This window comes from Sitodiplosis mosellana, unplaced genomic scaffold (assembly GCF_009176505.1).
Source record: "Sitodiplosis mosellana isolate CC-2019 unplaced genomic scaffold, AAFC_SMos_1.0 Smas_scaffold_6226, whole genome shotgun sequence".
Classification (NCBI taxonomy): Eukaryota; Metazoa; Arthropoda; class Insecta; order Diptera; family Cecidomyiidae; genus Sitodiplosis; species Sitodiplosis mosellana.
The window spans coordinates 19456915-19481052 of record NW_022601467.1 but is presented as its reverse complement, the minus strand read 5'-3'; the positions used below and the strand labels follow the sequence as shown (position 1 = coordinate 19481052).

The window sequence follows — 24138 nt, the reverse complement described above, 5'->3', positions numbered from 1 at the left end:
ATGGTTTTCAAATGTCACTATTTGTGCAGAGTAATTCAATTGAATGTATGCGTTTTTTTTATTCATTCTTGCTGGTTCTTTATGCATTTGGTCATCTTAAATTTAAGAAGAAGCAACAACAATAACAATGAAATGAGTATAATTTCTCGATTCCTTACACAAATGTATTCAATGTGGTGGAATGATATCCCTAACTGTATTACAAGAAAACCAATTGGATTACTAATACGTTTTTGCAGTAAATAAAAAACAAGAAAAAAATGACAAAATAAAATTCGTTTTTTTTTTTTTAATAAATCAAATGTTTTTTTTATTCATGTATTTATTTTTTTTCCCATTTTATCTTCGCTTTATTAAAGGTAAAGTGTTAGTGATCTTGTTTGAAGAGTTCGTAAGTAATTTTCAACGGTAAGCGTTAGATCGAAATTTAGTCTTTGCGCAATTCCAGCTTCTCTTCTTTGAGACCATCCTTAGTGATGACATTTATAATGACCGAATCACCGGTATAAATATCACGTTCAGTTGCTGAAATGAATGTATCCTTGATGATTGCGACGGCACGTTCCATGGTGAGCGGTTCGGTGCTTGGATTTGTTTGATTTTTCAAACCGATTTGATTGTCCAATACGGGTTGAAGCAATGAACTAGCCGATCCGCCGGCCCGATATTTGGCCCGTTCACAGTGTCCAACGGGATCGTAGCTGTACACAACACCTTCGCCATTTTCATCTAAACCGGCCAAAATGTTGGACACATAGTATGGGAAAAAGCGACGATTGTACATCAAAATCGACAACATTTGAGCGACGGCCGTTGTGGACATGGTTTTGTTATGCGAATGTTCGTACATTTGCATACGAGAACGAACCAATGCCGTGAGCGAAAGAGTGTCACACCAGCAACCGGTCGATGCTAACACCGTCTGCGATGACAAACCGAATAATTTGTTCTGATGACGAGTATGAATGGAATATCCCGAGCTCAACCGGGTATCACCAGCTACCACAGCAAAATCATTGCCTGCGATGGCAACCACAGATCTGGATGGAATAAATAAATGGTCATGAACAAATCAATTTCGATTGGACCACACACAGCACATTCAATTCAATTGGAATTTAGAAGGTTATCTTACCCGCCGTTCGATTCATATGGATTGAAATTCACTTCTTTTGCGCCAGCAACTTGATATTCTGGGAAATCACGGAATTTCTGCGACAATGATGATGCCATTTTTACTTGCAAATAAATTTTAACAAATCAACAAACTGATGAAGCGGCTGTAAATTGTATCCTTTCGTTTCAATCGTATGTTGTTAGAATGACAACACAAAATTTCATTTCACCCATGCACCGCAGTGAAGTTGGTTCAAAGCAATTCACGCGTGAATATACAGCATACTCTGACATTTCGCTACTCCGTACACATGACACGAAAATACGAGTGGAGGCGCTCACAAACAGTCGAATAGAAAAACAGGAAAATTTCATTGGATTTGCAGTTTATTTATTTTTCTTTGCATTTAAGCTAAAAACAAAATTTCTTCATCTTCTATTGAACTTGTAATAAATTAAAAACTTCGCCTCGGTTGATGGTAACATGTTTCTTAACCGCTTGGAACCATGGTTCGATCGATGTATGCGTTAAAATATCCGAAAATGCTTGACATCCTTCCATGCTCGTTAATGCTCCGTACAGCGATAAATCGGCTAAATTTGGTTTGTCACCGCCCAAAAATTTCGATTTACGCTTATTCAATTCGGCCGTCCAATTGTTGCATGCCGCATAAATGTCTTGTCTCACATCTTCATGCAGATTGTGTCGTTTCTTCAAGCGTTTACTTATTAAATACATGGCTGTTGCACCGACATAAACCATCAAATTGCGTTCCCATCGCGGAAAGAATTCATCCCAGCCAGACGTTTTTGCAAACCATTCAAACGTTTGGAACGCTTCATCTTTCGTACGATACACATTCGGTGAAATCAAATGAATGAAATGCTTATCGGTCCATTCACGCCATTTTCGCTCCGAACTAAACCAAGAAACGAAAAATTCAATGTTTTGGAATTCAAGGACACAGCAAAAATCGTTTTTCTAAATAAATTTATAGAGTATACTCACTCCAGATCATCTTTGCTCTTGTTTTTCGGGATTTTTTCGCCATAGATCAAATGGTATTTGTTGAGAATATCGTGAATCTTCTTGCCTTCGTCATTCATATAAGAGATACTTGGATAGAGTTTAGCATATTCACTGACATCCAACGATGGATCGATTAAGTAGCTTGACAATACGGAAACAATCATGCTCGAATCGCCCAATTGAATGTATTTGCCATCTTTGGTGCGTGCCAACAGCATGGGAACCTTTTTGTATGGTGACCATTTGATGTCTTGACGCAGCACGGCATCAACCTGTCGAACAAATCAAATCATTTGTTATATCACATGGATCCGCCTTTCATAATCAAATTACAATTAATTAACGAACCTCAACGACTGAATAGGAAAATTGATTTCCATCCAGAAAAGCTCGGACTTTACAACAGAATGGGCACGTCTGATATTGAAACAGCACTAGATCCAAATTATGGTTGTCCTTGGTATTCACAATTTTGCGAATAATTTTCACATTCGGTAATTCGTCCAACACAAATGCTTCGGTGCGTTCATGCACCAAATGGGCATCTTTGCTTTTGTATGATGTGTACACGGCATGACCAATGCCAACGGCAAGACCAACACCAACACCATTCAGCAATGCTTTAAGGTATTGTTTTGATCTTGGTGTTTCTTCATTGCCGCCGCGATTTCTGATAAAACCACGAACATTGTTCACAATAAGTCGCCTATCGGTTGAAAGAACGGTGCGAGACGCACAATACCGTGATATCGATGCAAATTTATACAGTGACATATTTTTACTCACTGATTTTTACAAATCACACAAAATAAAATCAAATTTAACCGGTCCCAATCGCTTTTCCATTCAATTTCTTATACTAAATGTTACATTAATCGAAACGTTTATTATCAATCACACACTTGCTTCGGATTGACATATACGACGAATCGTATGAAGTTTGCTGTGAATGATTCGAAAGATGTGTCAAAAAATCGGTTTAAAAATTTGAAACTATTTCCGATGCCTTGTGTATGCATTGCTTCCATCAATGCAGCCTTATGTTAAGAAAAGAAAATCATATGTCAATATTTGACGACTGTACTATTGGTGCGTCTTATATGTGTGATACAATTTATACACCCATGTTTCATTTCGGGCACACATGTGTAGCGATCTCATATCTCACAACGAAATGCCAAGAGGAAAATGTTGCTATGGATTTATTCAAAAAAATATCAGCTGTTTACATGCTTTGAATTGAACTGCAGCAAAATTTGGAGAAATTTTCTATAGATTGCACACCAAATGTTCATGAGTCATTCTGAGTAAAATATGATATTTGAGCCCTATGGATTTTGTTTTTTGAAAATTCAAAAAAAAAAAATTCTGTACTTTCGAAAAATAAGACTTGTTAAAAGCCGGTTGCTAAGACTGAAATGGGACCTTATATATCTTTTTATATATATCTTTTTTATCGATCTTTTTTTTTTGAAATCACATAATCATCAAAACATCCATGAAGAAGATATCGTTGAACCCACCAAATCTTCCGTATACCAGCGGAGTTATCGGATCATGTCGAACACATATGCGCTCATCTAGAATTTTCGTCAAAAATAGCTGCGGTTCAACGAATGCATAGATTTCATAATTCATAGAGTTCGAAAACTAGACAAAAATAAATGCGCTTAGCGCGGCTGTACAATGAGTTCTGAATGTGTTTTTCTTTTTGGTCATGTCACGCTCTTTTTTCTCTTCGAATGAACACCAACGAAAATAGAAAGAATTGCTGAATCCATCTTCCCTCGCATCGATCCTCAACAAAATTGTACAATGTGTATACATTTCGTATGTTTTACATATTTGTGGAATAACACACAAAATAAATGTATGTGTGTATGCGTCGCAACATGCATACCACATAATATATGCTTCCAATGTTAAAAACACATATATCCTATTTCGGAACGAAAAACATAAAATCACATACGAGCGATAAAAACCGAAAAGAAAGAGGTATATAGAATGAACGAAAGTACGAAGAGAAAAAACAAGCAGCAATCGTCAAAATACAAGAAGAATATTAGTACTATATACTACATATGGGACACATAATCCTAAGCGAGCAAGAGATGAAACAAAATATAACAAGAGAAAAAAAAACGAAGAACGTAAAGAATTACAACAACAATACTCTAGTTCTATCTTTTGAGCAACGTACAATGTACGAACAACATGATCAAACTGAATTTATGAATTAGTTACAAGTTGATGATCGTCCCAGACGGATGGTCCATGCGATGTGTGCAAGTGTTCACATGTGTGAAGGAGAGGAATAAGGAACAGAGAAAAAACGAAAACAAAATTTTTAAGTACACACACAGAGCAGAGAAAGAACTAACAAAAAAAAAACAGAAAGAAAAAGAATCGTTCGAAGTACGAAGTAAGCGCATTTCAATTAGATTCATTTGTTATAATGCATTCGCGACGATCGCTCGCATTTGCTGTGTTTTTGTATCGGAATTTTTGAGTGTGTGTTTTGTTGAAAAATAAACAAAATTTTAATTAAAATTTCTACATTTCTCGTGATCTATTTTATCTGGTAGGAGTTTAAAATAGTGCGTGCAATCTGAAACGACTGAATTCGGATTTGGTGCATCGAATCGGTTAGTTAAACATGAATCCAATTAAATATTCTTCGGAATATTTGGTTGCGGTGATTGTGTCCGTGCTTGTGTTGACCATCTCAAATGTTCGAGCTGAATTAACACCGCCGTATTTCAATTTGGCCGAAGGACGACACATCACTGCCACAGCCACTTGTGGTGTTGGAAGCGATGGTCCTGAATTATACTGTAAATTGGTCGGAGCAAATACTGAACATGATAACAATCAACATGATTATAAAGTGATCCAAGGACAAGTAAGGATTTTTATCACTTCTTCTTTGAGGCTAATCAAGCATTGCAGTCATTCGCATTTTTGTCAATTTATTACATTACTTAAAGGCTTATAGTTTATTTCTTCAAAAAGCATTAAATTTGTTCCAATCTACCAGTTCAACGGTATTTTATTTTTAAAATTTCCAATTGAAACCAAGAAACGGCAGAGTAGAGATAAATTCAATGCATTGGAATACTAAAAACTGTTGCATTTGTTCGAAATTAGGTTTGTGATTATTGTGACCCAACGCGGCCTGATCGTGCACATCCTCCAGAGTATGCCATTGATGGAACATCAAATTGGTGGCAAAGTCCTCCATTGTCACGTGGTATGAAATACAATGAAGTCAACCTAACCATCGATTTCGGTCAAGTAAGTAATCAATCACTCAAATTATTCGGTTTGAATTCTCTCTTGAAATGAAATTTCAAATCCCATTTTCCGAGTCGCAGTACAATTATCATTTCATGACTTTAAACTTTTGTTCCATGTTCTATTTAAAGTCGAGCATAGATTGCGTCATGTGTGTGAATTCTATTTTATTGTCGGTTTACTCCCCAAATTTCATATATGCACTAAATGCTAATGCTAAGCCAAATGTATAGTCTGGCAGTCATAAAAAAACCATTTTTTTTGTTCTTCAAGAAACTCAATATGAGACACATGTGTTCAACAAATGCGCCGCACACACAACAAAAAGCTATTTGATATTTTCATGCTTATCGCTTCAGTTTTTTAATTTATGTTTTCTATCAGAATTTCATTCGTTGCCAGTTCAAATGAGTGTTGCGAGTACTCATATGTACATGGGGTTTTGGTTCGGTTAAAACCATTGATTCGTTTGAGCTACAATTACAAAATAGAGCAGCTTAATATTTATATCAGTGTGTAACCGAATGAAAAAGGAGTAAACTGTGTTTTCTGTGACTTTCTTTTGGTCTAGTAACTAAATGTATCCGTTTAACATTATAGCTGTTAATTCGGATTGTTCTTTTAACGTTCTTACATATGCATGTCTCATGTAGGAAATCATCTTTATCATTTTGAGTTGCGATAGCAACACTTATCAACTGTTCATTACATACGGATGTTCATATTTCATTCATACATTGCTTCCAGCAAATCCAAAGGCTCACACAAAATCGAGTACATTGTTATTGAATTACCCAATTCTACTTAGTTTTTCTACATATTCGCTGATACATTACATTCTTGAGGACAATTTAAAAAAAAACCTTCGATGAATATGCTTTCAGACGTTTCAAATAAAATTCAATGAAATTCGTTTGTGCTCAAAATCCACTGAAATTAAATACCACAGCAATTCGAAATAATGCTGATTATTGATCTTATGAAAGAAAAAACTAACTCATATTCGTCGCGTTCGTTTTGAATATGTTCTTTCATTGGAGAGAGAAGAAGAATAATCACCGAAATAAACCGTCGCATAGAAATCGAATGAACGGATGTTTTTTTTTCATTCATATTGATAAGGCTTTTAAGCGCGATAATTTTTTCTGTTCCACACTGTCGGACGCATATCTGTGTTCCTTTTGGTTTGTGAGTTGAATAAACTTTTTTGTTCGAGAGGAACTTCTTTGATATGTTCAACATTAGCGAAAAATATTGAAATCAAAGCCGAAATTATGTAATGGCCGCAAGAGTTTCATGTCATGTGTCTTTTTTTTTCAACAGGAATTTCATGTCGCCTATTTGTTCATTCGAATGGGTAATTCGCCACGTCCTGGCTTATGGACACTGGAAAAGTCATCGGATTACGGTCAAACATGGACACCATGGCAACATTTCTCCGATACACCCGCCGATTGTGAAACATTCTTCGGACGCGATAGCTTAAAACCAATCACAAAAGATGACGATGTCATTTGTACGACGGAATATTCGAAAATTGTGCCATTGGAAGATGGTGAAATTCCGGTGATGCTTTTAAACAATCGACCATCGGCAAATAACTACTTCAATTCAACGGCTTTGCAAGAATGGACTCGTGCCACAAACGTTCGTTTCCGCTTCTATCGAACGAAAAATCTGTTGGGACATTTGATGTCGGTTGCACGACAAGATCCAACCGTTACACGACGTGTAAGTCCATTTTTATTCGGCTCTTCTGCAGGATGGAAATTAATTTGGTTTTGAATTTTCCAGTATTTCTATTCCATCAAAGATATTTCGATCGGTGGTCGTTGCCGATGTAACGGTCACGCAGACACATGTGATGTTCTGGACCCGAAGAGTTCGACAAGATTGTTAGCGTGCCAATGTCGTCATCATACTGCTGGTATTCATTGTAACGAGTGCCAAGCCGGATACGAACAGAAGAAATGGAGACAAAATACCAAAGGACGCCCATTCCAGTGCGAACGTAAAATTGTTTTTTCTCACTAAATCTTAATTGATAAAGTCTCTTACTCTCTGTGTATGTTGTCCTCATTATATGCACCTAATGAACACTATTTTCTTATGCGCAGCATGTAATTGTCACGGCCACTCAATCAATTGTGTTTATGACGAAGAAATCGATCGTCAAGGATTATCTGTGGATATTCACGGCAACTATGAAGGTGGCGGTGTATGTAAAGACTGCCAACATAATACCGAAGGTATTAACTGTAACAAATGCCAACCGAAATACTATCGACCATACGGAAAACACTGGAATGAAACCGATGTCTGCAGATGTAAGTTGTTTTATCATATTATCATCAATTGATTTCATTCGATTAACTTCCCTTTTTTACTAACAATTGTTTGTGTTACATAGATTGTAATTGCGATTTGTCATTCTCGACTGGTAATTGTGAGGAAGAAACTGGAAGATGTGAATGCCGAAAGGAATTCCAAGAGCCCGATTGTAAATCATGTTCGTTTGGTCATTTTGGCTATCCAAATTGCCGTCCATGTGAATGTAACATCAACGGTACCGAAGGCTACTACTGTGAATCGTCAAATGGCAAATGTCCATGCAAACCAAACTTTGCTGGCGATTACTGTGAACGATGCGCCGACGGTTTCTATGGACCAGAGTGTTTGGCTTGTGAATGTGACCCAACTGGCTCTCTGAATGATGTTTGCGACCTCCAATCTGGCCAATGTATTTGTAATCCACGATTCGATGGTGCACACTGTGATCGCTGTAAAGATGGTTACTTTGCCTATCCAGAGTGTAATTGTAAGTGTGTTTTTTTTTTAAATTTCTTCTGAATATTGATGTCGAATGAAACTTATGCCTGTTGAATTTGTTTAACAAATCTATTTTGTTCTGTTCTCAGACTGTAATTGCGATCTTCAAGGAACCGAATCGGAAGTGTGTGATAAACAAGGAGGCAAATGTTTGTGCAAAGAGGGTTATGGTGGACCACGTTGTGATCAATGTCTGCCCGGCTACTACAACTATCCAGAGTGTGTACAATGTAATTGTTCCACAGTTGGCAGTTACTCGACGGCATGCGATGCTTTGGGAAAATGCCCTTGTTTGAACAACTTTGCCGGAAAACAGTGTACACAGTGCAGCGCTGGTTACTATGATTATCCACAATGTTTACGTAAGTGAATTTATTTATTAAAAAAAATATCCATTTGAATGAAATGATCAAAAATGGATAATCGATTATTGATGGTGATTATATGACTTTTATGGTATTCCGTAGCATGCAATTGTGAATCTCCTGGATCAAATGGCGTTTCATGTAACACCGACGGCCAATGTAGCTGCTACCGAAACTATGACGGCAAAAATTGTGGCCAATGTAAGGAAGGATTCTACAATTATCCTGCTTGTGAAGAATGTAACTGTGATCCAGCTGGTGTGACAGCCGGATTCTCTGGATGTGGCTCGGTATGTAGAAACAAATGTAAAAAGAAACGAGAATGAGTTGAACATTTATTTGTTTCAACAGGTGCCAGCCGGTGAGCTGTGCCAGTGTAAAGAACGAGTTACTGGGCGCATTTGTGACGAATGTAAACCACTGTACTGGAATTTGAACATCACAAACCATTTGGGTTGTGATGAATGTGACTGTTTCACAGAAGGAACCGTTGGTACCCTTGATACATGTGACTCAAAAACTGGTCAATGTCATTGCAAACCATCGGTTCAGGGTCGCACCTGTAAAGAGTGTAAAGACGGTACATTCGATTTGGTGGGTGGAAATATTTTCGGTTGTAAAGACTGTAACTGTGATGTCGGTGGTTCGGTGCACAGTAATTGTGACAAAGAAACAGGCCAGTGTAAATGCCACGCGCGGATTAGTGGCAGAAAGTGTTCGGAAACACTTACAACTCATTACTATCCAACGTTGTATCAGAATCAATTCGAATTCGAAGACGGTTACACACCATCCGGTGCCCATGTTCGTTATGAATTTGACGAATCACAATTTCCTGGATTCAGCAAACGAGGCTATGCCAAATTTACGGCATTGCAAAGTGAATTGCTGAACGAAGTCAACATTATTGGTTCGTCAGTTTATCGAATGGTCATTCGTTATGTTAATCCAACCAATGAAAATATCGTCGCAACCATCTTAGTTACTAGGTATGTTTACCACGACCATTTTCTTTTCTTTTTCATTGTCAATCCTAGAGAATTTCGCAATGTGTGTTTCATACGTTTTTTGTTTTTAATTCGACAATTCAGCGATAACCCGAATGAAGTAGATCAAACGTCGAAAGTGTTGTTCAAACCAACCAGCGAGCCACAATTTGTGACGGTTTCCGGGTCGAAAGGTCCCGAGATTCCATCGGCGTTTGTGTTGGATCCAGGACGTTATACAATCAGTGTTAAAACTGATAAGTATCTATTTTTGGATTATTTCGTTTTGTTGCCAGCTGCCTACTATGAAGCCACAATTTTGACGAAAAAAATCGAGAACCCATGTGAATTGGGTGACGTTGAAACATGTCGACACTATAAATATCCATCGATTGAAGATTTTCGACCAGTTTCACGTGGTTTCAACGCCGATGGTGAAGAAGCCACCGAAGTATACTATGATGATGAACATTTGCAATTGATCAATTCAAGACCATTGCCACTTCTAAATGAGCTGCAACAAAGCTTGAATTATGTGACCGACGTACCAAAAGCTGGTCGATATATCGTTGTCGTTGACTATGTCACCGAACGAAAACACCCAGATTCATATGAATTGAAAGTAAAATTGGTGGAAAGCGATCAACCAGAAGGATTCATTACATTCCCATCGTGTCTGTATACCACCGTTTGCCGGCAACCAGTTATTGACGAAGATTCGACGGAACAAATTTTCACATTGAGCACACCAGGATCACAAAACTTCCAAATAACGGTGAATTTCAACAAATTCCCAAATCAATGCGAATTTCGATTGAGAGAAAAACGTTTTCTATTTGATTTATAGGGAGATGAAGGATCTCATGTTGCTATCAAGTCAGTCACCGCAATCCCAGTCGAAGAATGGTCACTTGATTTGATCACACCAAGCCCGGTATGCGTTATGAAGAGTGGATCTTGTGTACAGGCTTCATTCTTAGGTGCACCAGATTCGAAAAAGGTACTAACTTACATATATGTTTATCCCGCGATATCTTGATATAAACTGCTATTTGTATTAATAAATATCAATTGTTCTCGATCAAAATTCAGGTTGAATTTGAGAGCTTCGCTGAAGTAGCCGAAAACAGTCCAACGGATTTGTACAACAATGAAACGAAATTGATTTATCTTGGACCAGGACATAGCACCATCGAAATCAAATCACAAGTGCCAAATTCAGGGCGTTACAACATTTTGGTCAAATACTATCAACCAAATCATGCCAAATTCGATATTTTATACAAAATTGACGCTGATAAATTGTCGTATGATGGCAAGCTAAATTTGCGAAACTGTCCATCGAATTCGGGATGCCGAGCAATTACTGTACAGAACAACGGAGCCAAATCATTTGAATTGGAACAAAATGTGACAATCACATTCACGGTATGAAATCCAATGACATTTTTATATTTTTCTAAAAAAAAACTTGCTTTCATTGAGAAAATTTAATTTAATTTTTTTTTTACAAATTTCGTTGATTTAGAATACACGACAAAAGGGCGTTTGGTTGGATTATGTGCTTATCGTTCCTGAGACTCAATTCAAGGATGATCTTTTGCAAGAAGAAACTATTGATCAAACGAAAGATTTCATTGAACGGTGTGGCCAAGATCATTTCCACATTCAATTGAATGCATCCGATTTCTGTAAACAATCCGTATTTTCACTGACCGCTGACTACAATAAGGGAGCTTTACCATGTAATTGCGACTATGAAGGTTCAACGTCATTTGAGTGCGATCCATTCGGTGGTCAATGCCAGTGTAAACCAAACATCATTGGACGACAGTGTGATGCATGTCGAACAGGTACTTACTTAAATGCAAATAGAATTGCTTGAATTGCAGCTAAATGTGAGCTTTTGTTTATTCTCTAAAGGCTTCTACGGTTTCCCCGATTGTAAACCATGCGATTGCCCATCGAAATCGTTGTGTGAAAAAGACACCGGCGCTTGTATCTGTCCACCTCATGTAACTGGCGAAAAGTGCGACAAGTGCGAACCATATTCATTTGGATTCGATCAATTCTTCGGTTGTGAGCTTTGTAATTGTGATCCATTGGGTGTTGACAACGGTGAACTTCAATGTGATCTAAATAACGGTTCATGCGCGTAAGTTTATCTGTCATTTTCTGGCTATTTCCAATAATTAAATGTGTTTATTTATTTATCGATACTATTTGGCTTAATAGATGTCGTCCAAATATTGAAGGAAGAAAATGTGATCATTGTCGCAATGGATTCTTCAGTTTCCCACATTGTCAGCCATGTCGCTGTAGCATTGAAGGAACCACACCAGAAATCTGTGATCAAGAAGATGAACGATGCTTCTGTAAAAAGAATGTTGAAGGTCAACAGTGTGATCGATGTGTTGATGGAACATACAATTTGCAGCATTCAAATCCAGAGGGTTGTACAAAATGTTTCTGTTTCGGCAAAACAACACGCTGTGAACGGGCATATTTGCGTGCATTCAATATTAGCATGTTGAAGGATGTGTCAGTGAATACGATTAAACTGTCACCAATTGAAGCCCAAGTTCACCGATGGCAAATCGCCCCGCAGGATCTCTTTGCCAATGAAACAACCATCGAAACGGATTTTCCATTGAAAAAGGATAAAGATGAGCTTATCTACTTTGGTGTTCTTGACTATTTGGAAGATCAAAAGAATCATTTGACGGCATACGGTGGCAGTCTAACGTACACATTATACTCGTCAGCCGTTTTGTTTGCCAAGGCATTGATCGGTCCGGATGTTATTCTTGAGGGTAAAACACAAACACTTTTACACAACAGCTACGAACAACCAGCCAATGAGCAAGCCTTCCAAGGATCGGTGAAAATCGTTGAATCAAGCTTTACTACGCTTTCCGGTGCGCCAGTTACCCGCGAACAATTCATGCATGTGTTAAACCAATTGAATGCCATTTACATTCGTGCCACTTATTGGGATGAACCATTGGTTAGCCAATTGTCGGATGCTTATTTGGTGATGGCCGATCAAGATGAAGACAATTACGATAAATACGAAGAGCTTTCGGTCGAACGATGCTACTGCCCGGCCGGCTACGCAGGAAATTCATGCGAAGATTGCGCACCAGGCTATTATCGTGATCCAAATGGGCCGCATGGTGGATACTGTATTCCATGCGATTGTAACGGCCATGCTGATACCTGCGATCTCAACACAGGAGTTTGCATCGTAAGTGAACTTTTTTTCTTGATTTCTTGAACAATCAAAAATTTTGATTCAAAATAATAAAAATTAACTTTACAATTCTTCTTGATTCACAGAACTGTAAACATTCGACAACTGGAGATCATTGTGAACAATGTATTGTTGGATACCATGGTAATGCCACATATGGTTCACCAAACGACTGTATGATCTGTGCATGCCCATTGCCAATCGATAGCAACAAGTAAGTTTTTGCACAATGACGAGTTCTTCTTTGGGAATAGGAAATAATTGATGATTTTTTTCCCTCTCAAAGCTTTGCCACTGAATGTGAAATCTCCGAAGATGGTTACAAAGTTCACTGTACATGTCGTGAAGGCTACACTGGCGAAAAATGCCAGGCTTGTGCACATGGATACTATGGTACACCGACGATTGAAGGCCAAATATGTCAACCGTGCCAATGTTCCGGTAATATCGACCCAGAAGAGGAGGGCGCATGCGATTCGGTCAGTGGTGAATGTTTGAAATGCCGAAACAACACATTCGGCCGTGCTTGTGATTATTGTGCACCATTCTTCTATGGAGATGCTGTCAATCTGAAGGATTGTCAAAGTAAGTTTTAATTTGGTTTTTTTTTCTTTCAAAGCTACCGAAGTCTTTCTTTTCCCAAAATTTTTAATTCAAAACAAAATAAATGAAGAAGAAGAAAGAGCCAAAACTCAAAATGATTAATTTTTAAGCATTTCGAAGATTTTTGTTGGTATAAGTTGTGTTTTCTATTGATAATATGTAAGATTAATTCAATGTTTTTCTTCGCTTCAGGCTGTGTTTGTGACAAGAGTGGAACGGATCATTGCGATTCAGCCGATGGTACATGTCACTGTTATCCAAATGTGATTGGCTCGAAATGCGATCGCTGCGAAGCAGATCATTATGGATTCGAAAGTGGTCGTGGTTGTACCGCGTGTGAATGTGCTGTTGCTTCAAACAGTACACAATGTGATGACCAAACCGGTGAATGTAGATGCAAACCAGGTGTTACAGGACGTCAATGTGATCGATGCTTACCAGGCTATTGGAACTATACCTCCGAGGGATGTTTGTGTAAGTATTTTAATGTTCTTCATCATCAGAACCAACTATGAGAAGGATATACCTCTGATCTTTTTGAATTTGTTCAAAATTAATCGAAAATGTTCATTTCAATGACACAGCTTGTTCATGTAACAATGATTACTCGCGCGGAGTTGGCTGTAATGTATTGACCGGACAGTGTGAATGTTTGCCAGGAGTTGTTGGAGAGAAATGTAATGCTTGCCCGCATCGATGGGTTTTGGTGCAGGATCATGGATGTCATGAGTGTGATATTTGTCATCACAGTCTTTTGGACGTAACCGATGCCATTTCAAATGAACTAGAACCCGTTATTATTGATTTCCAAACGGTTGCCGGCGGTTATTTCACATCGCAGAAACTCAACTACTTGGATGATTTGGCCACCAAAATTGAACCCGATGTGAAGGCATTGGATCCAAACAGCGTTAATCTAACACCATTGGTCAATAGCATTGATGCTTTGGAATCAGAGGCAAAGAGTTTTGAACGTAAATTACGTTACACCAATGATACGATCAACGCTCAATTGGTCGCCGGAAGTAAACTATTGAACGATTCACGTCACGTATTGAGTGGAACAAGCAAAACGCTTGAAAACATTCAGAACACCGTCTATGAAGTTCAAAAGCTTGCCGACAGCTTTGATACGTCGGGCAGTACAACAAAAGCTGAAAATGCAATTGCCGAAGCAAATATAATTCTGGATCAATTGCGCGATTTTGCCGTGGATACGAAGCCAACCGAAAAGCAATTGCAAAGTTCAATTGACTATCTGGCGAAAATCGAAGATTTTATCGCACCAGTGAAACAACAGAATAAAAAATTGGACGATTTACATTCAGATATTAAAGCATTTAGAGAGAAATTGGAAGATCTCAACAAGCATGCCAACGATGCCATCAAACTTAGCTGGGATGCCGACAATTTACATTCGAAAAATAAGAATGCAACGGTCAATTCGAAATTCGATACGGTTAAAAATCATACCAAAGAAACCGAAAACAATATTGAAGGCACATCAGAATTGAAAACGGAGGGCGATATCGTTTTGGGTGAAATCTTCCGGTTCTTGAAGAATTTGGAAAATGTAAACAACGAACTTAAAGCCATCAATGGACAAGTTGAGGCTGATTTACCGGTCAAAGAAAATGAATTGAATGGTTTGGATGACATCATTGGGCGAGCCTCTGATCATGGATCAGAACTTAGCGATACAGCGGATCAATTGAAGAATGAGCTATCGAACATAACAGCAAATTCCGAACGGTCGTTGATGGCCGCCAATTCGTACTCTGACATCGTTAGCCGCGTTGGCGAAGCAAGAAATCTGGTCAAAGGATCACAAGCAGCAGCAAATAATGCCACTGAATTGGTGAGAAATTGGACATTTTAAAATCTGAAATTCAAATTAAGCGCTCTTTTAATTATATTGCTGTCATATGCCATCTATTTTATGGCATTCCATTTCCACTTTTCAGAGTACTGGTATTGGTAATCACGCTGGTGAATCAGATAATAACTCACGTGAATTACTCGAAAATGCAAGACAAGCACTTAATGTCGTTCAAAGCGATTTGCAGCCACACATCAATGAAGCCACATCAGCCGTTAAACAAATTCAGGAGCTGAACGCACGCAGTGATGAAAAGACAAAAGCTATTAACCAGTGAGTAACTGAAATTATTATATGCTAAATGAATTTGGAAATGAACGGTTATAATAGCGCAATTAAATCAAAATTTTCATTTACCAGAGCTCTAGATCAAGTGCCACAGTCATCTCAAGGAAACATTTGGCAAGATGCTCGCAAGAGAGCTGACGAGGCAAATGAAAAGGCAAGCGAAGCAAAAGAAATATTGAAGCCAATTCTTGAGAATTTGGAAGGTGGTGTATCGAATGCCAAGGATTTGTCAAAGAAGATCGATGACACCAATTTGGATATTGTTCAAGCAAGCACACAAATTGATCGTGTTTCAAAGATTTTGCCCAATTTACAATCGCTTGTTGATGACTTGAAGATCAAACAAGATGAAACAAAACGATCGAGCAATGATTTGGCCGAACGTATTGAGCGTCTTAAGAAGCAAATCGAAAGTGCTCGCGAATTGGCTAATTCCATCAAAGTTGGTGTACAATTCCATCCAAACACCACACTTGAATTGGAAGCACCATCGAAGATCGGCCAATTGGCATCCGATTTCACTACCTCACTTTACTTCCGAACCAACAAGACCGACGGACTTCTGTTGTACTTGGGCAATGAAAACAAGCAAGACGGACGAAAATACGGTAAACAAGGTGATTACATGGCGCTAGAAATCGAAAACGGATATCCAATTTTGTCGGTTGACTTGGGAGATGGTCCAGACAAGATAATCAGCAAGAAGAATGTTGCAAATGGCAAATGGCATCAAGCGATCGTCGAACGTATCGGAAACGATGCAAAATTAACCATCAAAGAAGAAACTGACGATGGTAAAATTTTATCGCACGAAGTTCAAGATCGATTGAGCGGAAACGATAATGTCTTCGATTTGACACGTGACAATGCCAGAATATTCGTCGGCGGTTCACCGGATATCAATCCAAAGGCTTTGAAATACAACTCATTCGATGGTGAAATCGAAGATTTGCGCATTGGAGACGAAAAAGTTGGCTTGTGGAACTTTGTCGATGCACAAAATAACAACGATGGTGCACGCGAACGTAACCAATTGACAGCATCAGAAGCACAACCGACTGGATATCGGTTCAACGGCGATGGATATGTGATATTAGACGCCAAACCATATTCGTTTAAACAACGTTCAAACATTCAATTCAAATTCAAAGCGGGCCGTGACACTTTGGATGGTTTGATGTTCTATGCAGGACGTAACCGACACTTTATTTCGGTTGAATTGAAGAATGGTGGTGTTTACTTCCAATACAAATTGGGCCAACACTTGGTATCGATTGGTTCAAGTGAACAGTTCAATGACAATGAATGGCATTTGGTTGAAGCCGAACGTAATGGACGTGCTGGCATACTCAAGATCGATGGCAGAGAGATTCGACAAGAAGAATCACCAGTCGGAAGCGAAGAGAATCTCAAGATCTCAGATACGATGTACTTTGGTGGTCATCCATCAACGTTGAATCACAGTGAAGTGACATCGAAGAACTTTGACGGATGCATTGACGAAGTGTACATTTCTGGCACGAAGATCGATTTAACACGGAACCTCAAAGCATACCATGCTCAAGCTGGATGCACTACGAAATTCTCAACCACATTATCATATCTACCGAGACAATTCGGCTATGTGCGTCACAATATTAGCGCAGTAAACCAATTGCGAATCAGTTTGAAATTCAAGACGAAACAAGACAAAGGAATCATTTTCTATGCAACCGATCGCAGTCAAGACAACAATATTGCACTGTTTCTAGAAGACGGTGCACTTGTGTTGCGCAGTCAAAATTCTGAGGTTAACACATCGCCAGTGAAGTACAGCGACAGTGATTGGCATTACTTGTCATTGTTGCATGATGAAAGCCGACTCAGTCTTTCGGTTGATGATACGCCAGAAATTGTAGTAGAGAACACAAGACCAATCATCTTGGATAATGCCGATATTTACTTCGGTGGTTTGCCAAAGGGCTATCAAGTTCCACCATATGCAGTCAACACGCCCGCATACTTTGTCGGATGCATTTCCGATGTTTACATCAACGGACCGATCATAAACTTTGCTGAATCTGGTGACCGAAAATCAGCACTTTTGGATAGTTGTTCACGTGATGTTTTGGGTAAGTTTTAGTTATATACAAAAAATATTTTAAAGAATGAGGCGTAAATTCTTGCAGATTTTTATACCATTGTGCTTTCAAACAGTAGTAAGGAGAAGGTACGGACTCAAATACACTGTACTTGAGTACTATTGATTGGTAAATAATCATGGCCGCTCCATATTATTGCCATACCCCGAGCATGTATATGGAGTTTCAATACATTGGATTGGGTGTGAACATTTAACTCCATCTAGAACTCTTTCCAGTAATTGTGTTTTAGTGAGTAATATAACCTAGACTGAATATAGCGACAACTACTATTTAACTACTTTTGGGCGAAATTATCTCAAAAGTAAACTGCAATGAGTTATTTGTTATGCGAACGCTCAAACGGCCACTGTTAATGTGCGCGCAAACACACGCACTCGACTGTGTTGTAGATTTGTCATCCAGTAGCCATTGCATGTCTGTGGATTACTGAATTAGTACATACATCAACAATAGCCGTTTGAGCGTCCGCATAACAAATAACTCATTGAAGTTTTGAGATAATATCGCCCGAAAGTAGTTGAAACCGCTATATTCAGTCTAGGTGATATTACTCACTAAAACACAACTACTGAAAAGAGTTCTAGATGGAGTTAGATGTTATATTAATGTCATATTCTCTGAATGATTATTGCAAAAAGCACAAATGGTATAAAGCCTTCACACGTTCTTTCCATTTCGAACAAACACAAAACTCAATTGATTCTCTGGCCCTTTCCTGCTTCATTCATAATCACAGATTATGATCCAATCCTGGTGCCGATTGTGTATCCGGAAGATAACTACGAGCCAAGCACTTTGGACAAAGAACTCGAAGAAAAGCGCCGCCTTGAAGAGGAAGCTCGACGAGGTGGTGGCGGCGGTGCCGGTGTTCCAGTAACCGAACAACCAAACATAGACGTACGTGTGCGCCCAGATGAAAATGAAATCGACAATGAAAATGCTGGAAAGCCAAAACCAGAAGAGACCCCAGTACCGGATAACCATCCAACTCCATCGCCACAGGAATATTTGACAACATCTACCACGGTGAAACCAACAAAGAGACGACCAGCCAAACAAGATTCGGTGTGCAAATTGTCATCCGATCCAGAACCAGATGTTGGCTATGAGGCTGGCTACCGCTTTGGAACCGTCATTGACAGTCGCATCGAATTTGAAGAAGTGCCGAGCAAGCTGAAGAAGGGCTACGAAATATCATTGGAATTCAAGACCGATCAACCAGATGGCTTGTTGTTCTATGCAGCCGATAATCGTCACACCGATTTCGTTGCTCTTTATTTGCAAGATGGATTTGTACGTATTACAAATTCATTCTCATTTTTTTTACTGTATGAGAATTTGATTAAATTTTCCCTAAATTCCATTGCAGGTATACCATAAATTCAACTGTGGTTCTGGTTCAGCCAACATGACATCAAAGAATCAATACAATAACAGCGCTTGGAACACAGTTCTTATATCACGTCAATCGTCAAAGGGACAACTGTTGATCAATGGAGATGATGAAGTGTCCGCTGAATCGGTTGGAAACACCAGACTAATGTCACTTCAAGCGCCATACTTGTTTGGTGGAGTGCCATCAAACCTAAAGGAAGACGTTGAACTCAATGCAGGCCAAAATTCAGCCAAAATCTTCCAGGGTTGCATTCGAAACATCCAAGTTGGTGGACGTCCTTGGGGCGAACCAAGTAAGGCTGTCGGCACAACACCATGCTCAGAACAAGTAGAGAATGGTATCTTCTTCAACGGCGGTTACATTAAGGTAAACAATTTAACCCATTGCTGAACATTGAGTTGTTTCAAATGCAATAGAATCGTTAACTTACTGATTGAATTCCATTTTTTTTCTTCTTTTAGTTGCGAGATAAGTTCAAGGTTGGAATCGAAACGACCATTTCATTCGATATCAAACCACGAACACTCAACGGTTTGTTGTTATCGGTGCATGGAAAGAAGGCCATGTTTGCATTGCAATTGATCAACGGTACAATCAACTTTACGGTGGACAATGGTGGCGGACCAATCACGGCCGTATTCCAACCCGAACCCAATAAGACGTTCTGTGACGGTGAATGGCACACAGTAACTGCAATCAAATCACAATATGTTATTACATTGATTGTCGATTCATGGAATTCGAATCCAACAATTGGTGCAATCACAACCTCTTCAACCGATACCACTCGACCGCTATTCTTGGGTGGCCATCCACATCTTTCGAAGGCCAGAGGTCTCACCGTGCGACGTCCATTCGTTGGTTGCATTCGTAATGTTAAAATCAAGAACGTTGCCCAACCAATCAGCCTAAGCATGGCCAACGGCAATGTTCGTGCTGGCGTTTGCCCACTCTACTAAAGAGGCGCATATGTGTAACGCATTATAAAAAACAAACTACATAAAAAATATTATAATTTCAAACTCAAATCCGAATTCAACTATCAATTTTTTTTTTACTTCTTTTTGTCAAAACACATTCATTCAATAAAGCAATAGAACCGGAACAAATTTCGCTAGTTTTATTTCCGTTACTTGGTCAGCAATCTATGAGTTCTTTTTCCAGGCGTTTTAACTATTTTGTTCAAATGATGAAGCGTATGCACAATGTTCGCAAAGTACACTGATACGGATACATTAATGAAGATTGCGACCAAAGCTATCCATGTACTTGAGGTAGCCCAAAATTCACTTCTGCCCATAAAAATGAGAAAAAGCATTTTAAATTTATGGCAAAATATCCACAACTACAAAGCGCAAACGTATCTTTTTTGTGGTATTTGAACCATTGCGACAAACAAATTCCCTCAGAATATTTTAGTTTCAAAACGCAACATGAAATTTTTTTTATATCGAGTTTACAACAACAACTCCATATTAAAAAAAAAACTTTATGTTGCACTTTAAAACTAAAATATTCTTAGGGAATTTGTTTGTCGCAATGGTTAATTTATAAAAACAAAGACTGCATAGCCAAATCAACCAGTTAGCCAGTGTCTTTTATGATCTAGGTAGCTGTTGTTTTATTCTAACAATTTTCCTCCTTACATCAATCATACAGCGTTATTATTGTAAAAATGCCATTTCATAGAAATCACATTTTCTTTTTGTTTTAAATATTCATCTCTAAATAAATGTGTGCGAAATTCATAAACCGGCTATTGATTACGACGAATTTGGACGAAGTTGAGAACAGATGCTGGGAAGATCGTTTCGGATGAAAATCAAGAAGTGCAGGACATATTTCAATCCTTGAAAAGATCATGTAGATCGTATGTTGTTAATGGAAAGCGTTTATTCTTTTAGGTGAATTATGGCACTGAACAATGGGATTGGTGTTAAAATTCCATGAAGATGTTAAATAAAAAAAAACATATGGTATATACCAATGATGTACGTTTACAATTGTGTCGTTGAGAATAAAAATGGGAAAGTAATAAGATGCGTAATAAGTAATAAGTCCATCTTATTACATTAATAAGATTGTAATAAGATGATTGAAATGAATATTCAAATCTTGGCAAATTTTCCGAAATGTCTTCGGGTAGGGCGATTTCAATTGTAGATTTTATGTACTTTAATGTAGTGTTTTTACTTTTTTAATGTAGGAACAATTTTTTTGAGTAATCGGCTATCGAAAAACTGCTATAAAATGGGACAACTCAAATCTTGGTCAAAAAACGTATTTTCCACAAATCGAATTTTTTTCGAATGAAGAATGGTTCCAAAAAATTGTAGATAAATTGTAAAATTCAAATCAATTGTCTGTTTTCAAATATGTCTGCCCGTTCGTTCGATATCGGGGCGAGTCATGAAAATTGGTCCAAAATCGGTAATACTCAAATCTTGGCTCGAAATCGAACTTTCCACAAACTAAATCTTTTTTCTATTGTTTCTGGGGTCCATAAAATTGTAGAAAAAATGTAGAATTCAAATCAGTCATCCGATCCTTGATGTTTTCAACAACTTATTGGGCTCCAGGGGAGTTTAATATTTAATATGGGAATAAAACTGCTATAAACTGCTATAAAACGTGTTTTAATAATTGTAGTAACCAAGAATTAATTGTAGTGGCACAAAAATAATTGTAGAAGCACCTACTGTTATTGTAGCGGCCCAAAAATAATTGTAGAAGCAACTACAGTTATTGTAGTGGTCGGAAATCAATTGTAGAAGCAACTACAGTTATTGTAGTGGTCGAAAAATAATTGTAGTGGCTCAAAAATAATTGTAGAAGTGTCCACAGTTATTGTAGTGGCCCGAAAATAATTGTAGAAGCACCTACAGTTATTGTAGTGGCCCAAAAATAATTGTAGAAGCAACTACAGTTATTGTAGTGGTCGGAAATTAATTGTAGAAGCACCTACAGTGATGATTGTTATAAGATTGTAATAAGTATCTTATTACTTTTGGTGCAACAAAAAAATTGCAAAAAAAGTTTCATGTAATTTTTGTCAGACGAAAAAATGTTGAAAAAAATGTGTCTGGCAAAATTTGACATGATTACGCAAAAATTGATGACCAATATGAGGCAAAGAACTTAGTAACAAGGAGATCACCTGTTCAATCCAAAACGTCAAAGAATCAAGATATCGAGAATCCCTTCAGCCAAATCAAAGAAAATGTGATTTCTACTGAGTGACTATTTTGATGATGACTCAATTGGCGTTTTTTTTCTTCAAGAATGATCGATTAAATAATAAGGGTGTTAATAGGTAATGTTAGTTTGCCTCATATTGGCCATCAATTTTCGCGTAATCATGTCAAATTTTGCCAGACACATTTTTTTCAACATTTTTTCGTCTGACAAAAATTGACATGTGAAACTTTTACATGAAACTTTTTTTGCAATTTTTTTTTGCACCAAAATTAATAAGATACTTATTACAATCTTATTACTATAATAAGATGGACGCATGAATACGGCATTGAAATATCGTATACTGCGGCAACGCAAGCAGAAAATTATCGCGCGATATTTATGCGATAACTGCCTTATGCGACGCCGTATTTATGCGTTTTGGACACATTGGTAATAAAATGAAAGTTATAAGTAATAAGTTACTTATTACTTTACTTCTATAAATATCAGTACTGGTTGGGGCTATTGTGATGATAAATACCGCGATTTGAAGCTAATTGCAATTGCCTCTCAATAAAAAACTACGCTACAAATATCAAGGCTTGATAGCGTTGATAACTGGGCCACAAAAGTATCCCTATCGAGATCCGTGTGCTTGACAGTAGCACTTGCAGTGTAACACATAACCTCACTATACCATGTTTGAACACATTTTCATTTCACGTGCAATGAAAATTAAAAAAAAACATTCATTGAATATTATTTCGGTTGTGTTCTTATTAATTTGTTTCCACCGTATGAATTATACTAAAGTTAGTGTGTTCATGTTTGGGAAATTTTATTTTGTTCATTGAAAAAACAGTTAATTTGGAAATGTAATTTCGAGTAATTTTTTTTCAACGAATGACAAAAGGTCACCAAACGTGAACGTACCAAATTAAGAACGAATGCGTACAAATGAACGGTGAAAAATCATTCTGATATACTTTATCACACACAGACACTACGAAATCGCACACCGACACAACTTGCACTTGCAGTGTCTTGATTGTGAATTGCAGCACGATTTTGTCCTTAATTTAGTACGATTAAATACTAACTTTGAAAACAATTTAGTAAATTGAGACTGCATATCACTAGTATATTCTAAATTTCAAATGTAAACATAGTTTTTAAGGGCATACATGTATGTGAATAACATCATTTGTTGAATAAATAAATGAATAAATAAATTTGATGCGAACTACTGCAAGTACAAAGAAATTCTTTTTTGAACTTTTCGACATTTTGTGTTTTGCACTTTCAGTGTTTTAAAAATGAATTGCGCTAAGTCTTTACTACTGCTTATAGCAATATTCAACTGGTTCCAGTCCAAAAGCAATATATAATGTGATTATTTTTTATACAGAGCGATTGGATTACTTTGACAACAGCTTCCGATAGGGATAATATGATATTGTGAGCTGTCAAAGTAGTTTTGTGTTTCACCGTGTTGCCCGAGTTTCAACGGCGCTCAAAACGTATTGGCTGAACGATATTAACTCTTGACAAATATACCGCGTGTGTTCCCTGCGCACGCTGCGTTTATACCATATTCACGCTTACGCTTATTTTATACATAGTTTAATACAGAGTCGAAGGTATATTTGAGGCATATTTTTAGCGTGAACCGCATGCAAAACGTACGTTTAGAATACTTTGACTAAGCGTATGCTATCCATATGCTTTGCATGCGGTTCACGCTAAAAATATGCCTCAAATATACCTTCGAC

The 24138-nt window shown here is 37.8% G+C and overlaps 3 protein-coding genes across 3 annotated transcripts; 1 reads left to right on the top strand and 2 right to left on the bottom strand.

Annotated features, from left to right (window-relative positions):
• Positions 1–277: 277 nt before the first annotated feature.
• LOC129578738 (proteasome subunit beta type-1) lies at positions 278–1360 on the bottom strand. The gene is made up of 2 exons (XM_055467768.1): positions 1136–1360; positions 278–1040 (listed from the first exon to the last, which is right to left on the bottom strand). The coding sequence occupies exons 1-2, from the start codon at positions 1231–1233 to the stop codon at positions 428–430; spliced, it is 711 nt and encodes a 236-aa protein (XP_055323743.1). The 5' UTR covers positions 1234–1360; the 3' UTR covers positions 278–427.
• A 125-nt stretch (positions 1361–1485) lies between these two features.
• On the bottom strand, positions 1486–3092 carry LOC129578733 (prostaglandin E synthase 2). Its single transcript, XM_055467732.1, has 3 exons — positions 2495–3092; positions 2126–2418; positions 1486–2036 (listed from the first exon to the last, which is right to left on the bottom strand). The coding sequence occupies exons 1-3, from the start codon at positions 2918–2920 to the stop codon at positions 1553–1555; spliced, it is 1203 nt and encodes a 400-aa protein (XP_055323707.1). The 5' UTR covers positions 2921–3092; the 3' UTR covers positions 1486–1552.
• A 1300-nt stretch (positions 3093–4392) lies between these two features.
• LOC129578732 (laminin subunit alpha) lies at positions 4393–20295 on the top strand. The gene is made up of 25 exons (XM_055467731.1): positions 4393–4571; positions 4735–5051; positions 5297–5443; positions 6767–7174; positions 7238–7454; positions 7561–7770; positions 7854–8261; positions 8362–8634; positions 8740–8927; positions 8989–9626; positions 9729–10398; positions 10471–10623; positions 10716–11051; positions 11152–11476; positions 11547–11778; positions 11859–12870; positions 12963–13090; positions 13163–13461; positions 13672–13953; positions 14064–15337; positions 15444–15631; positions 15719–17757; positions 18527–19083; positions 19160–19552; positions 19648–20295. The coding sequence occupies exons 2-25, from the start codon at positions 4806–4808 to the stop codon at positions 20143–20145; spliced, it is 11121 nt and encodes a 3706-aa protein (XP_055323706.1). The 5' UTR covers positions 4393–4571; positions 4735–4805; the 3' UTR covers positions 20146–20295.
• Positions 20296–24138: the final 3843 nt, after the last annotated feature.